This window comes from Lithobates pipiens, unplaced genomic scaffold (genome assembly GCF_037356315.1).
Source record: "Lithobates pipiens isolate NorthernLeopardFrog02 unplaced genomic scaffold, aLitPip1_a1.2 Scaffold_27, whole genome shotgun sequence".
NCBI lineage: Eukaryota > Metazoa > Chordata > Amphibia > Anura > Ranidae > Lithobates > Lithobates pipiens.
Window position 1 is genome coordinate 17,106,689 of NW_027507788.1, and position 16,360 is coordinate 17,123,048.

The 16,360-nt window shown below is 41.9% G+C and overlaps 1 protein-coding gene across 1 annotated transcript in view; it reads right to left on the minus strand.

Moving 5' to 3' along the window:
• LOC143933592 (phospholipase A2 inhibitor NAI-like) overlaps window positions 1–384 on the minus strand; it is an 8,743-nt gene extending 8,359 nt beyond the window's left edge. Inside the window, exon 1 of the mRNA XM_077456540.1 lies at window positions 86–384. Coding sequence (XP_077312666.1) covers window positions 86–149 — 64 coding nt within the window. The 5' untranslated portion in view covers window positions 150–384. The remainder of the gene's footprint in view (window positions 1–85) is intronic.
• Window positions 385–16,360: the final 15,976 nt, after the last annotated feature.

The following is a 16,360-nucleotide window of genomic DNA, read 5'->3' on the forward strand; positions in this document are numbered from 1 at the left end:
GATTTAAAGAATCAATGAAACTGGTTCAGTTTTTCCTACAGAGCCAATCAAAACTCATTTCCTACCGGCAAAAAGTGACACGTACCTGTAGCCGTAAGTGCAGAAAGCACACAGAAGACTCCGAAAAGCACCATGGTGCTAGAAGACATCCAAGTATTGAAGATCGGTGTAAAAATGTATAGACGGTCTTTACAAAGTCTCTAAAGCTGAAGTGGGTGTGGGAGAGACAGCGAAGGCGATAGGAGGGGCGGAGGAGGGGAAAAAAAAAAAAAACAAGGTGCAATTTTTACTAAAGGGAAGAATGACGTATACAGTCAGGGGCCCTCAGGTGAGGTCATCAATGACATCAAGGAAGGTAATACTCTGACGTGTTTGTAAAATGAGTCCCTCTCCTATCTCTGGGATTTACATACATTGTAATAATTCTTATCCCCGGTTGTAGCCATACTCTACCATGGAATGTTTACACCTTGTACACACCTCACTGAGACATCCCTTTCCATTCATCACCACCTGTCACGTCGTTCTCATATTCTCATTGGGACATCTTGACATTTGGCCAAATCAGATTTTACCGTCTTGATCCTGTACAATGATATCTGCAATATCCCCGAGCAGTGTGTGTGTTTAACTCTTTTCTGTCCAGGAGTAATTAATGCTAGAAATGTATTTAGAACCCCCAAACATACATACATTTTTATATATATATGTATATATATATATATATATATATATATATATATAAAGACATAAATAAAGAAGTATAAATATAAATTATAAATATAAATAAATATATCTATCTATATATATATATATATATATATATATATATATATATATATATCTATATATATATATATTTATTTATTCTGTCCAGGAGTAATTATTTTTTTGCTAGAAATTTATTTAATTTAATATATATATATATATACAGAAATTTATTTAGAACCCCAAACATACACACATATTTATATATATATATATATATATATATATATATATATATATATATATATATATATATATATATATATTTATTTATAAATATGTGTGTATGTTTGGGGTTCTAAATAAATTTCTAGCAAAAAATAATTACCCCTGGACAGAGCATATATATATATATATATATATATATATATATTTCTTTATTTATTTATTCTGTCCAGGAGTAATTATTTTTTGCTAGCAATGTATTCAATTTAATATACGGTATATATATATATATATATATATATATATATATATATATATATATAAAATAAATATGTGTGTATGTTTGGGGTTCTAAATAAATTTCTAGAAAAAAATAATTACTCCTGGACAGAGCATATATATATATATATATTCGGTCCAGGCGTAATTATTTTTTGCTAGAAATTGATTTAATTGTATATATATATATATATATATACTAGACATGTGCACACTGAAATATTATATTTCAAAATTTCGTTTTCATCTGAAAAATAAATTGATTTAGTTACTCCCGAAATTCGTTTTTATTTATTTTGTTTCGTTAAAAAAAACGCATTCGTCCGAAAATCCAAAATAATTAAGGTCGCAATCGTACATTTCCGGTCGAATGTTCTGCCTACAAGCTATAGTAGAATTCTAATGTTGTATGACACTAGTAATAATTATATTTATTAATCAGTCAACCAACATAAGAATTCTTCTATAGCCTATGGGTGGAGCACTTGACCATAAATGTCCGCTCGCGGCCACTGCTTCGTCGAATCTTCATGTTGAATCTTTTCTCTCTATGTCGAATAATCTTGGACTAATAGATCTAAGGTTGTTTATGTTTTGACTACGTTTGTTCTTTTTACTTTTATTATTAAACAAGTGTGATTTAACTGTACTTCAGTCTCGGACTGATTTCATGGTTTCTGACAGTTTATTATAATCCTTGCAATGTACATAGATCACCCAGAGGGGAATGTTTTTTTCTCAAAAAAAGTGGAGTTACGCTTGAAGGATGACAACACATCCTTTTCCTGTATTTGGTTAGAAGGTGTAGCAAAGCCTCACCTCCACCAATTCATCCATGCTAGTACACCCAAATATCATGGGACTTAGGTAAGAGCTTGCAAGTGTCTAGATATCCTATCAGTTAGGAGAATTGTGTGACAAATATAGATTAATATAATCCAAGTAATGTGTATTTATTTAATTAAATTGACAATTGAATAAACTTATATTTATATACAACTTCATGATAGGTATTTATGGTCCAGTAACCCAATACGTTTCTTTCTAATTGTGGACTGGCGCCATCTAGTGGATAAACAAAAATCCATAAATTTAGTGATATTAAAGCCCCATACACACTATGAGATTATCTGCTGAGTTTTTCCTTCAGATTTACCAAAACCATGTAGTGGAAGGGCCTGCCTGATTGCATAAACATTGAAACCCCTAAAGTTTGACCTCATATTATATGGTTTTGGTAAATCTGATGGAAAAAATCAGCAGACAATCTGATAGTGTGTATGGGGCTTTATGGACACCAATCCACCAAATATAATAGTGTTACTATCTGGAATTAATGAATATCATTGACCTAGACGCAAGGATGAAATAAATAAATAAATAATATAAATAAATAGATAATACATTCTATTAATGTTCAGGAACTAAAACCAGACAAACCCCTCCTACCATGATAAGGCACCAACTACTACAACAATAGTGTCCCATCCAAACTCCCCTTTGGCATAACTGTCTAGACCAGTGATGGTGAACCTTGGCACCCCACATGTTTTGGAACTACATATCCCATGATGCCCATGAACTCTGCAATGCAGTTGAGCATCATGGGAAATGTAGTTCCAAAACATCTGGGGTGCCGAGGTTCGCCATCACTGGTGTAGACCAGTGATTCTCACCCAGGGTTCTGTGGAACTCTAGGGTTCCTCCAGAGGTTGCTAGGGGTTCCTTGGGCATTGGGCAATTTCTGCCTCTCGGTTAAGTCCCCACTGACTCCATTGATCTTTTTAGCTATCTGTAAGGAGGTAATTCTTCCCAATGACCACAAGTGTAAGAACCATTCTTCCCACTGACCATCACACTAATGTATCATGAGTTGTAGATTTCTAATTTTTAGCAGGGGTTCCCTCCGAGACCGGAGAACTATTTCAAGGGTTCCTCTGTGTTGAAAAGGTTGAGAAAGGTTGGTCTCCCCATAAGTGGTTGGACGTTGAATAGGAAAGATAGGATTAAGAGACTAATCGTTTTTTTGATTAATAATTTGATATAAAACAGTTCACATCCATCTGTACATTTAACCCCCTGGGTATTAATGTATCCATCTGGTATATCCATCTCGATTCATTTTGGGAAATGGCTCTTCTCATAAATTGTACCCCTCCAGTGACTCTCCACCCTGTCTATCCCTTAGAATTTCAGTTGTCTAGGGTTTCTGTTGTCATAGGCGTGCAGAGCCTATTGCATTAGGGTGTGCACCCCAAAGCTCAAACACACATGCTTGTATATATATATATATATATATATATATATATATATATATATATATATATATATATATATATATATATATATTTAGACACTATATTGTCATAAGTATTGGGAAGCCTGCCTTTACGCACACATGAACTTTAATGGCATCCCAGTCTTAGTCCGTAGGGTTCAATATTGCGTTGGCCCGCCCTTTGCTGCTATAACAGCTTCAACTCTTCTGGGAAGGCCGTCCACAAGGTTTAGGAGTGTGTCTATGGGAATGTTTGACCATTCTTCCACAAACGCATTTGTGAGGTCAGGCACTGATGTTGGACGACAAGGTCTGGTCTGCACTCTAATTCACCCCAATTGAGGTCAGGACTCTGTGCAGGCCAGTCAAGTTCCTCCATCACAAACTCACTAATCCGTGTGTTTATGGACCTTTCTTTGTGCGCTGGTCCAAATCATTAGGTGGAGGGGGGGATTATGGTGTGGGGTTGTTTTTCAGGGGTTGGACTTGGCCCCTTAGTTCTAGTGCAGGGAACTCTTAGGGCGTCAGCATACCAAGACATTTTGAAAATTTGATGTCCCCAAATTTGTGGGAACAGTTTGGGGATGGCCCCTTCCTGTTCCAACATGACTGCCCACCAGTGTGCAAAGCAAGCTCCATAAAGATGTGACCTTACCAAGGGTGCTGAAAAATATACTTCAAGTGCAAAAATGAACACCTTTGGGATGAAATAGAGCCCAGACTGTGAGCCAGGCCTTCTCCGTCCGCATCAGTGTCTGATCTCACAAATGCGCTTCTGGAAGAATGGTGAAACATTCCCATAGACACATCTCCTAAACCGTGTGGACGGCCTTCCCAGAAGAGTTGAAGCTGCTATAGCTGCAAAAGGTGGGCCAACTCAATATTCGTGCACGCGGTTTAGGGGGCGCACGCGGGCAGCCGGCAGGAGCCAATCAGCGGGTCTGGTGACCGAGATGGCTGCCGTGACCCGTCGATGATACACAGGAGAGACGGATCAGCCAGCCTGTGTAAGTGCATTTTTATAGCGATGATCACTGTACTGGTGTCACTGGTCCCCAAAAAGTGTCACTTAGTGTCAGATTTGTCTGCCGCAATGTCGTAGTCCCGCTAAAAATCGCAGATCGCCGACATTACCAGTAAAAAATAAAAAAATAAAATAAAAGTCCTTAATTCTATCCCGTAGTTTGTAGACAATATAACTTTTGCGCAAACCAATCAATTTGTTTAACAAAAGTATGTAGAAGAATATATATTGGCCTAAACTGAGAAATTTGTTTTTTTTTTTTTACATTTTTGGAGGTTTTATAGAAGAGATTAAATTATTCATTTTTTTCAAAATGATCGGCCTTTTTTTTGTTTATAGCACAAAAAAAAAAAGAGCAGAGGTGATCAGATACCACCAAAAAAAATCTCTATATGTGGGGAAAAAAAGGACATGAATTTTCTTTGGGTGCAGCGTCGCACGACCGCGCAATTGTCAGGTAGAGAAACGCAGTGCCGTATTGCAAAAAAAAAAAAATGGCAAGGTCAGAAGCTGAAGTGGTTAAAGTTCATGTGCGTGTAAAGGCAGGTGAGCCAATACTTTTGGCAATATAGTGTATTTGCATTAGATTACTATGTGGACACTGTTGTAGTACTGGCTGCATACACTATGTGGCACTGTGTTCCTGTCTGTTGCCAGAACTAGAATTGGCTTGATTGCTTGTCCACCATTCAGGAGAAACCTTGTATTTCTTATCAGTTAATACAACGCTTCTTGTGATTGGCTAAGGCAGAAAATGTGACATCATCCACCTGCCTCTCTCCGCCTTGACCATTCAAAGAGGAGAGAGAAATTTGCATAAAGATGATTTAAAGCAGAAAAAAAAAAATTCAGTGGTGGAAGCCGCTATTACATCAAATGTGGGGGCGTCTTGTCAATGTCAGCAGTCTGACGTACTGGGGGTATAATAGGAGTGTAGCCCTGTGTGTTTATTATGCCGCGTACACATGAGCGAATTGTCCGGCGTACTTAGTCCGGCAAACAATCCGGCGGATAGTCCGGCGGACTTTCTGCCGAACGAACTTGGCCACACACGGACACACAGAAAGTCCGGCGTTTGCTAGCGCGATGACGTACAGCACGTACGATGGGACTAGAAAAAGGAAGTTCAATAGCCAGTAGCCAATCGCTTCCCTTTCATACTTGCTTCTGAGCATGCGTCATTCTTAGTCCGCCGGACTAGCATACTCACGAACGTATTGTCCGCTGAAACCCAAGTCCGGCGGAAAGATTGGAGTGCAAAAATACTTTCTAAGTCCGCCGGACTTTACGCTGGAAAAATCCGCTGAAGCCCACACACGATCGCATTGTCCGGTGAAATGCATTTCGGCAGACTAAGCACGCTGGACAATTTGATCGTGTGTACGCGGCATAAGACTCTCATCACCATTCAGCTATGTGGCTCGACTACTCTTACAGGTCTGAACATCTTACAACTGTCTGCACTTAAACAATACTTTCCTTTCCTTTGCCCGTGATGAATGTCTTTACACACCCATGTTGTCATTTATTCACAAGGTCTCTGGGCGCGAAAATCAGGTCCAGTAAGAAAATGGAAAACTATATATGCCTATTCTGCTATTGTTTTTAGGATCTTCCTTCATTACTTTTTTCCTTTCCTTTCCTTCCTTCCCTCCTTTCCTTATTCTCTCCCTTTTTATCTCCCTCTCTTCTTCCTTCCTTGCTTTCTTTCTTCCTCTTTCTCTCCCTCCTTCATTTCCATTGCTTTCCTTCTTTCTTTGTTACTTTCACCCTCCTTTCTTATTTCCCTTCCCTTCTTTCATTCGTTCCTTCCTTCCTTCCTTCCTTCCTTCCTTCCTTCCTTCCTTCCTTCTCTTCTCCTCTTCCTTTTCATTTCCTTTCTCATTTCTTTCCTTCTCCTCTCTCACCCTGCCCCTTCCTTTCTCTTTTCCCTTTTCCTCTCCCTTCTCTTTTCCCTTTTCCTCCTTTTTTCCTTCTTTCTTAACCTTTTCATTTCCTTCCCTTCCTTCCTTCCTTCCACCATTCTTTCCTTCCTTCCTTCCTTCCCTTCTCCTCTTCCTTTTCATTTCCTTTCTCATTTCTTTCCTTCTCCTCTCTCTCACCCTGCCCCTTCCTTTCTCTTTTCCCTTTTCCTCTCCCTTCTCTTTCCCCTTTCCTCCTTTTTTCCTCCTTTCTTTACCTTTTCATTATCTTCTCTTCCTTCCTTTCACCATTCTTTCCTTCCTTCCCTTCTCCTCTTCCTTTTCATTTCCTTTCTCATTTCTCATTTCTTTCCTTCTCCTCTCTCTCACCCTGCCCCTTCCTTTATCTTTTTCCCTTTCCTCTCCCTTCTCTTTTCCCTTTTCCTCCTTTTTTCCTCCTTTCTTTATCTTTTCTTTCCTTCCCTTTCTTCCTTCCTTCCTTCCTTCCTTCCTTCCTTCCTTCCTTCCTTCCTTCCTTTCTTCTTTCCTTCCTTCCTTCCACCTTTCCTTCCTTTCTTCCTTCCTTCCTTCCTTCCACCTTTCTTTCCTTCCTTCCTTCCCTTCTCCTCTTCCTCACCTTCTCAAATCCTTTCTCCTTTTCTTTTTCCTCTCCCTTTTCCACTTTTTTATTCACAGGCCATCCATTAGGGGCACACGTGCACTGCCCTCCCTATCCATGCGTCCGGCCCCCTAATCTACATGCAGGTTGCCGAATACATGGATTCCAATGGGGGGGGGGGGGGGGTGTTTTTTTTTTTTTGAAGCACGTGATTGGAGCCAGAGGTTCTAATAGGCTTCAAAAAAGGGTGGGCTTGGGGTGCAGAGCATTGGATCTTTATCTTGCACTATGACTATGTACAAGACTGTGCATATCGTGGTTGCGGGGACACAGAGTTTGGCGCATGTGCTGATGGTCACTCATTAGCCTATGGGAGAGCATAAAGGGGAGGTTGCCGTGCCGTACAGCCAATCCCAGGATGAAGTAGTGATGACGAAACGCGTCGGAACATGGCTTTACGGCAACCAAGAGTGACACTAGACGCTACACCGGAAGTGATGATTTTGGTGTGGGTGAGACACTGCTATACACACGCTGGGTCCGCTGTGACCTCGATATGCCAGTTCAACACTTCCGCATAAGATTCTGATATATACGTGTATATACTATATACAATGTGAGTGCAATGTTTGAAGGATTTTAAACTTTTTAATAAAATTTGATCAAACTATACTGCGCCATTGGGGCACTTTTGTTTTCACATATGTGGCTTGCCTATGAGATCACCATTGTGGTTTGTGGATCGGTGTGGACAATGAACCCTTTTGTGGATTAACAACTTTTTACCGAGGATGAGAATGCAAGGCCATTTTATCTGGAGAGTTGACACCTAAAGTGGAGTGGTGTCACTACTTACACGTGGTGCGGTGAATGAGCCTACTGAACAGGATTTGTGCTTACCACCTCCTTATTGAACCGGATTTTTTCACAATTTGTATTGAGGACTCAATGAACTATTTTCATTCATTTTTATTTATACTTTTTAATATTCATGCACTTATCCCTGGATGATGTTTATTTATTATTTATGCTGGTTATAATAGCGTCACTTTTTACTGCACCAGGTATTGCGGTAAATGTTTGTTAATGTATATATACGATATGTGCAAAGTGTTTAAAGTAAAGGCTACACTGCATGTGAGAGATGGGGACAAAAAAAGGAGGCGCAGAGGAGAAAAAGAAATGGGACAAAGTATAGATTTACTATAGATAAGGGCAACATATACAGTAAAACTACCCTCAGTGTAATCTACTTAGTGAATCTCGACAGATATCACTTAGGACAGGGGTGCCTAACCAGTGGCCCGGGGGCCACATGTGGCCCGCGGAGCCCTCTGATGTGGCCCATGACCTCCTGCTTTGGGATAGCAGGTTTACAAGCCCAGATCACAGGTTTTCAACCCGCCATCCCAGAGCATTCGTGTTCTGAATGAAACCAGCGGTAGAGGAAGCAAGCAGCTGCGGAGGGAGCAGAGCCACATATGCTGATGCTTCCTAAATGGAAGTTAAAGGTAAGTTTATCACTAAAATCAGTGTATATATGGGCAGGGGTGGACTGACGATTTGGCTACTCGGGCACTGCCCGAGGGCCCCGGGCCACTAGGGGGCCCCATCAGGCTTGCCAGCCTCAGTAAAACCAGTATATATTTAAAATCAAATCATTATTATTTTTTTTATAACAGGGAGGTGAAGCCTCCATCAATCTAAATGTAATATCCCCCCCCCCCCGATTGTGCTTAGCTGGTAAGTGGGCATGGAGGAGGAGGAGGGAGCGGCTTGTCATTTACCACTGTGTATTATACGCCCCGCATGTGTGACTTTATAGTCAGATGTGATAGGGAGGAAGAGGGGCGGACTGACCATTTGGCCAGTCGGGCACTGCCCGAGGGCCCCGGACCACTAGGGGGCCCCATCAGGCTTGCCAGCCTCAGTAAAACCAGTATATATTTGAAATCAAATCATTATTATTTTTTTAACAATTACACAGTGTGGGTGGATTTTGTCTAGTCACAGGCTGTGTCTTAGAATAACAGGGAGGTGAAGCCTCCATCAATCTAAATGTAATATCCCCCACCCATTGTGCTTAGCTGGTTAGTGGGCATAGAGGAGGAGGAGGGAGCGTGTTGTCATTTACCACTGTGTATTATAAGCCCTGCATGTGTGACTTTATAGTCACATGGGCTGCTCAGATGTGATAGGGAGTAAGAGGGGCGGACCGACCATTTGGCCACTCGGGCATCGCCCGACGGCCCCGAGCCACTAGGGGGCCCCATCAGGGTTGCCAGCCTCAGTAAAACCAGGGACAGTATGTAAAAATCTGTGATCTTTTTACATCTGTCTTTGAAATGTCCCTTACCGACATCCTTTTGGTCTAAAAATCCAGAGATTATAGCTGCCCCACCTCTTCAGTACCTTCTCAGCCAATAGAAACATGTCTGTGTATACTGTGTGTACATGTATGTATATACTGTGTGTACATGTATGTGTATACTGTGTGATTGTATACTGTGTGTGTATACTGTGTGGCCCCATAATGTTTGATTGCCTGGGGGGCCCCATAATCTCCTATTGCCCGGGGGCCCCATGAGTTGTCAGTCCGCCCCTGTATATGGGCATTTCTGTTCTGCAGTGGTTACTGGGCTGCTTTCCAACACCTTTGGGTTTCCTGCAAGTCATAGTTATTACCTGCGGGTTTTGTGCACTTTCAGAAAGTGCGTCCCACCTGCGGGATATAATAGACATTGATGGCAAAGTGCAGCTAACCCAGGAAAGCCACAGGTCCACTGCGCCCGCAGTGCAGGTAAACTGCATCACAATAGTGTGAAAGCAGCCTTAGGCCCCTTTCACATGATCGGTTCAACCCACACGGACCCTCCATTCACCTCTATGGAGCAGCAGATGTAAACGGACTTATGTTCATTTGCACCCACCTACCTTCAATCCGATCCAATCCGTCCCCTTCCATCTGGTTGGATCGGATGGGATGGCACGCAGAGTAGAGTGGGCTATGTGCATGTCTGCTCTGCATATACAGAGCGCACACGGATCTGTCATCTGTCTGCTCCACTTATTGTGGCCCACGACCACTTACCAAGTCGCTTATGTGGCCCTCGCTCTTCAAAAGGTTGGGTACCCCTGACCAAGGAGGAGGATACCCTGGAGTTTCTATAGGATGGATTACGGACTATGGGACTTGTAGTGTGCATAGAGCAGTACAGATGACCTCAAAGTGCTCCTTCCAACCAAATGGAAGAGACTAGAGAGAGAGGACAGGAGAGGTCCCGGAACTCCCCGAGGACATTTCAAAGAGGCAGAAAAATTTCAGGAGAAAAGATTACAAGCCAATCAATGCAGTAGTGGATGTGGATGTATTTTTTTTTTTTTTTGGGGGGGGGGAAGATATTGTTTAGTGACCCTTTAAATACATCATAAAAATTGTCACGCAAAGTCACAGATGTCATGACATGTACACACCTTGAATCACTTTCTATATAAAAGCAGGTGTCATGCCACATATCTCATTGTGACGGCCTTTGGCTTAATCACAATTTCCTGTCATAGTCTTCTACAGAAATATCTGCAATGTGTGTTTAAATCTTTCCAGTCCAGAAGTAATACAATAACCCCAATAACCAGACCAGACTTTCAAGTTTCGTCTCACACTGCTTTACTTTCTTACGGCTTTGCATACCAGAATGGTTTTCCCACATTCATTTAGTTATCTCTTTTTTTTTTTTTAAATAGACTATATACCCTGTATACAAAGTATTATATAATATCCTGTATATATACAATGTATTATATAAGATGCTGTATGTATACGTTTTGTATAATGTATCCTGTATGTATACAATGTATTATATATTTCATCCCATATGTATACAATGTATTATATAATGGATCCTGTATGTATACAATGTATTATATAATGGATCCTGTATGTATAAGTTTCGTATAATGTATCCTGTATGTATACAATGTATTATATAACGTATCTTGTATGTATACAATGTATTATATAATGGATCCTGTATGTATACAATGTATTATATAATGGATCCTGTATGTATAAGTTTCGTATAATGTATCCTGTATGTATACAATGTATTATATAACGTATCTTGTATGTATACAATGTATTATATAATGGATCCTGTATGTATAAGTTTCGTATAATGTATCCTGTATGTATACAATGTATTATATAACGTATCTTGTATGTATACAATGTATTATATAACGTATCTTATATGTATACAATGTATTATATAATATCCTGTATGTATACGTTTTGTATAATGTATCCTGTATGTATCCTGTATGTATACAATGTATTATATATTTCATCCCATATGTATACAATGTATTATATAATGGATCCTGTATGTATACAATGTATTATATAATGGATCCTGTATGTATAAGTTTCGTATAATGTATCCTGTATGTATATAATGTATTATATAATGGATCCTGTATGTATACAATGTATTATATAATGTATTCTGTATGCATAAAATGTATTATACTGTATATTGCATCCCATATGTATACAATGTATTATATAATGTATCATGTATATATACAATGTATTATATAATGTATTCTGTATGTATACAATGTATTATACAGTATATTGCATCCCATACGTATACAATGCATTATATAATGTATTTTGTATGTATACAATGTTTTGTTTAATGTATCCTGTCCTGTATGTATAAAATGTATTATACAGGTATACCCCACTTTTAAGTACACAATGAGGTTTATTTACTAAAGTTGTAAAGTTGAAAAGTGCAAACTCAGGTTCACTTCTGCATAGAAACCAATTAGCTTCTAACCTCAGCTTTTTCAATTAAAGCGGGTGTATACCCCCCCCCCCCCCCCCCCAATTATTTTTTTCTACACCTGTAAGGCAAAATGCATAATGAGCTAGTATGCACAGCAAGGGCTTAGAATGGCCCAGTCAAAGTTCAGACCTAAATCCAATTGAAAATCTGTGGCAAGACTTGAAAATCGCTGTTCACAGACGCTCTCCATCCAATCCGAGCGAGCTTGAGATATTTTGCAAAGAAGAATGGGCAAAAACATCCCTCTCTAGATGTGCAAAGCTGGTAGAGACATCCCCAAAAAGACTTACAGCTGTAATTGCAGAGAAAGGGGGTTCTACAAAGTATTGACTCCGGGGGGCGCCATACAAATCCCCCCACACTTCTCACATATTTATTTGTAAAAACTTTTGAGAACCATTTATCATTTTCCTTCCACTTTTTCCACAATTATGTGCCACTTTGTGTTGGTCTATCACATAAAATCCCAATAAAATACATTTATGTTTTTGAATACAAGGCCCTGTAAATTTTTTATTATTATCTATAACTCTAGAAGGTAAACGGTTCTTTGTGTGCAATGGTCAATTTCTGCCAAATGGATGGCAGCCCATCCACAAGGGGTGCAGGGGAGCCGCCTCCCCCCACCCCAATCTATGTGCCCGACCCCTAATCCGCATGCAGGGCGCCGGACGCATGGATTTCAATGGGTTTGTTTTTTTTTGAAGCACATAATTAGAGCCTGAGGCTCTAATTAGCTTCAATAAAGGGTGGGCTCGGGGTGCAGAGCACTGCGTGGCTGAGCTCACCAAGTTGTGTGACAATAGCAAATTAATATTCGCTATTGTCTTCCTGATTCTACTCCCGGCCCATCAGAAAGCGAGTCCTGAGGCCCGATTGGCCAGGGAGACTTAAGACAATGGCCCCGGAGCAAGGAGTAGCTGGAGATGAGGAGCAGCAGCCCTCCGCCGGATCCTTGTCATCTCCCTGCCAAGGTAAGAAGGCCTCTGATCACCTCGGATTACCTTTTTATATGTTTAAAATACATAAATAACCACTTGTAATAGCCATTGCAGCTGTCAGATCCGCATTCTTTGTTTTTTTTAACTTTTTGATATTTTGGAGGCACCTCCCCAGGATTAGTGAGTATTCACATACATTTCAGTTATAGCTATTCACTGATTTTTTGGTTAACTAAGGCTCATTTAGTCTACAGGGACTAACAAAGAAAAAATACGTCCTTTATTCCCAGGGCAGCCATCAGAAATTTTTAGGCCCGTTACACAGCTTTAGGCCTGGGCCCCCCGCCTGCCTTCCGAGCCTGGCCACCAACATTCCCCAGGGCTTGCCTATGGGCCATCCTGCCGATTCCACACACTGGCCACCTCACCTGTACGCACTCAGCCCCCCTCAATCCTGTATATATGTCAGCCCCCCCACACCACACACCTGTATATATGTCAGCCCCCCCCACACACACACACCTGTATATATGTCAGCCCCCCCCACACACACACCTGTATATATGTCAGCCCCCACACACCTGTATATATGTCAGCCCCCCCCCACACACACCTGTATATATGTCAGCCCCCCCCCCACACACACACACACCTGTATATATGTCAGCCCCCCCCCCCCCCACACACACCTGTATATATGTCAGCCCCCCCCCCCCCCCCACACACACCTGTATATATGTCAGCCCCCACACACCTGTATATATGTCAGCCCCCACACACCTGTATATATGTCAGCCCCCCCCCACACACACACCTGTATATATGTCAGCCCCCACACACCTGTATATATGTCAGCCCCCCCCCCCACACACACACCTGTATATATGTCAGCCCCCACACACCTGTATATATGTCAGCCCCCACACACCTGTATATATGTCAGCCTCCCCCCACACACACACCTGTATATATGTCAGACCCCCCCCCCCCCACACACACACCTGTATATATGTCAGCCCCCCCCACACACACCTGTATATATGTCAGCCCCCCCCCCCCCCCACACACACACACCTGTATATATGTCAGCTCCCACACACCTGTATATATGTCAGCTCCCACACACCTGTATATATGTCAGCCCCCCACACACCTGTTTATATGTCAGCCCCCCCCCCCCACACACACACCTGTGTATATATATATCAGCCCCCCCCCACACACACACACACCTGTGTATATATATCAGCCCCTCCACACACACACCTGTATATATGTCAGCCCCCCCACACACACCTGTATATATGTCAGCCCCCCACACACCTGTATATATGTCAGCCCCCCCCACACACACACACACACACACACCTGTATATATGTCAGCCCCCCACACAGCTGTATATATGTCAGCCCCCCCCCCCCACACACCTGTATATATGTCAGCCCCTCCACACACACACCTGTATATATGTCAGTCCCCCCCCCCCACACACACACACACACACACACCTGTATATATGTCAGCCCCCCACACACCTGTATATATATGTCAACCCCCCCCACACACACACACCTGTATATATGTCAGCCCCCCACACACCTGTATATATGTCAGTCCCCCACACACCTGTATATATATGTCAACCCCCCCCACACACACACACCTGTATATATGTCAGCCCCCCACACACCTGTATATATGTCAGCCCCCCACACACCTGTATATATATGTCAACCCCCCCCACACACACACACCTGTATATATGTCAGCCCCCCACACACCTGTATATATGTCAGTCCCACACACACACACACACACACCTGTATATAAACCTGAGGAGTCTCTGGCCCCTCCCTGTACACAAACAGCCCCCCTCCCATACCTTCACAGCCCCTATTGTAATTTCCTACCTGGTTCCAGCTCGTTTTCACAAAACTGACATGTTGCTGAGAAGCATAGTGCAGGCATGTCACTGTCACACGAGGGGTGCACATGCACATAATAGCCAGAGCTGGCAGTAAAGAGCTTGTTGTCTGAGTCAATGACATGAGAACAGCAGAAACAGTGAAATTGTTTCTCTACTGCACAGCACTGATCCCCTTCACCGGTCCTGTCTTCTCCTTGCCCCGGGGCAGGCCCCCCGGGCCACGGGGCCCTTTACAGTTGCAACGGCGATACCCCCTTGATGGCGGCCCTGCTTATTCCTCTCTTCCCCTGCAGCTGGCACTTTTCTGAGCTTCCACAACCCACCCCAGATTGTGGGCGGGTCCTCGATGTCATTAAATACAATGCAGGACCACTTACTATTCGATCCCCAAAAGAGATTCTATCGGCTGATTGGAGTTTTGTTTAAGGCCAGGTTCACACTGCTGCGAACGGGAGATCCGGACATAATTCGCACCGCACTGCAGTGCAAATCACGTCGGATCTCCGTAGCGATGCGAGTTCAGCCATACAGATAGTATGGCTGAATTCGCATCGCTCCCGCAGCAAACTCGCACGGGACCCTTTTTTTGGTCCGCAACAGAATCGGATCGCATGAGCGTTCACACCATGCGATCCGATTCCTGTGCGAGTCGGCAGATCGCACTGCGATATGCGATCGGATCTGGGGGTGTCATTAACATATCATTGACACTCCCAGCCGTTCGCATAGGGCAGTGTGAACTGCCGGCGGGAGTCATGCGATGCGGGAAAACGCCGCGAATTCGCGGCGTTCCCGCATCGCAGCAATGTGAACCTAGCCTTAAAGTAAAATTTTTCTCATATACAAATGTATCGCATATCCATACAAATGTCAATGTACTTTTTTTTTTATTGAATATACCATTTTGTAATAAACTTCTGTTTTATATGATACAAGTATTGTTTTTGGTCACTTTAAAAGTCTCACCCACCAAGGGGGGTTTTCGTGCTTTCTCTATAATCTTGGGATGTGGTGACCTCAAACATTTGAGTCTTCAGATCTTGGAACTTTTTCCTCATATACAAATGCAGCAAGAAATTATGAAAAATTGTGCTTCTAATAATGCCATGTGTCACTGCCGGAAACCACAGGGACACGCGTACACCTCACATGACTCTATATATGAGTGGCCTATCTTGGAAATGTTTTGCTCCCTCGTTGTTTTCTGTTTCTGAAAATCATATTTTTTGGTCCTAATATGCCCCATATGGTCACCTGCAGTCCTTGGCTTGATGCGCCGTTTCTAGAATCCTTGCATCTCCATTGATTGTAGTTTATATAATTTTCCTAGATCCTGGAAAGGTTTGTGCCTTAAGTGGACAGCATCCCCTGAGGAAGCCCAGATTGAGGGCGAAACATGTTGTGAACTACATCTAACTTAATGTATCCATAAGGATTGTACTGCTGAAAAATTGTTTTTATAAATATTTTTTAACTATTGTTAAAATAAAATGTAAATGCTTTTGTTTTAACATATTTTTCTGGATCTTTTTTTCCTAGTATACGCACCTTAAAAATCCCACACATACTCCAATACTTTCTGAATTCAGTGGTTTTGCCCGTCA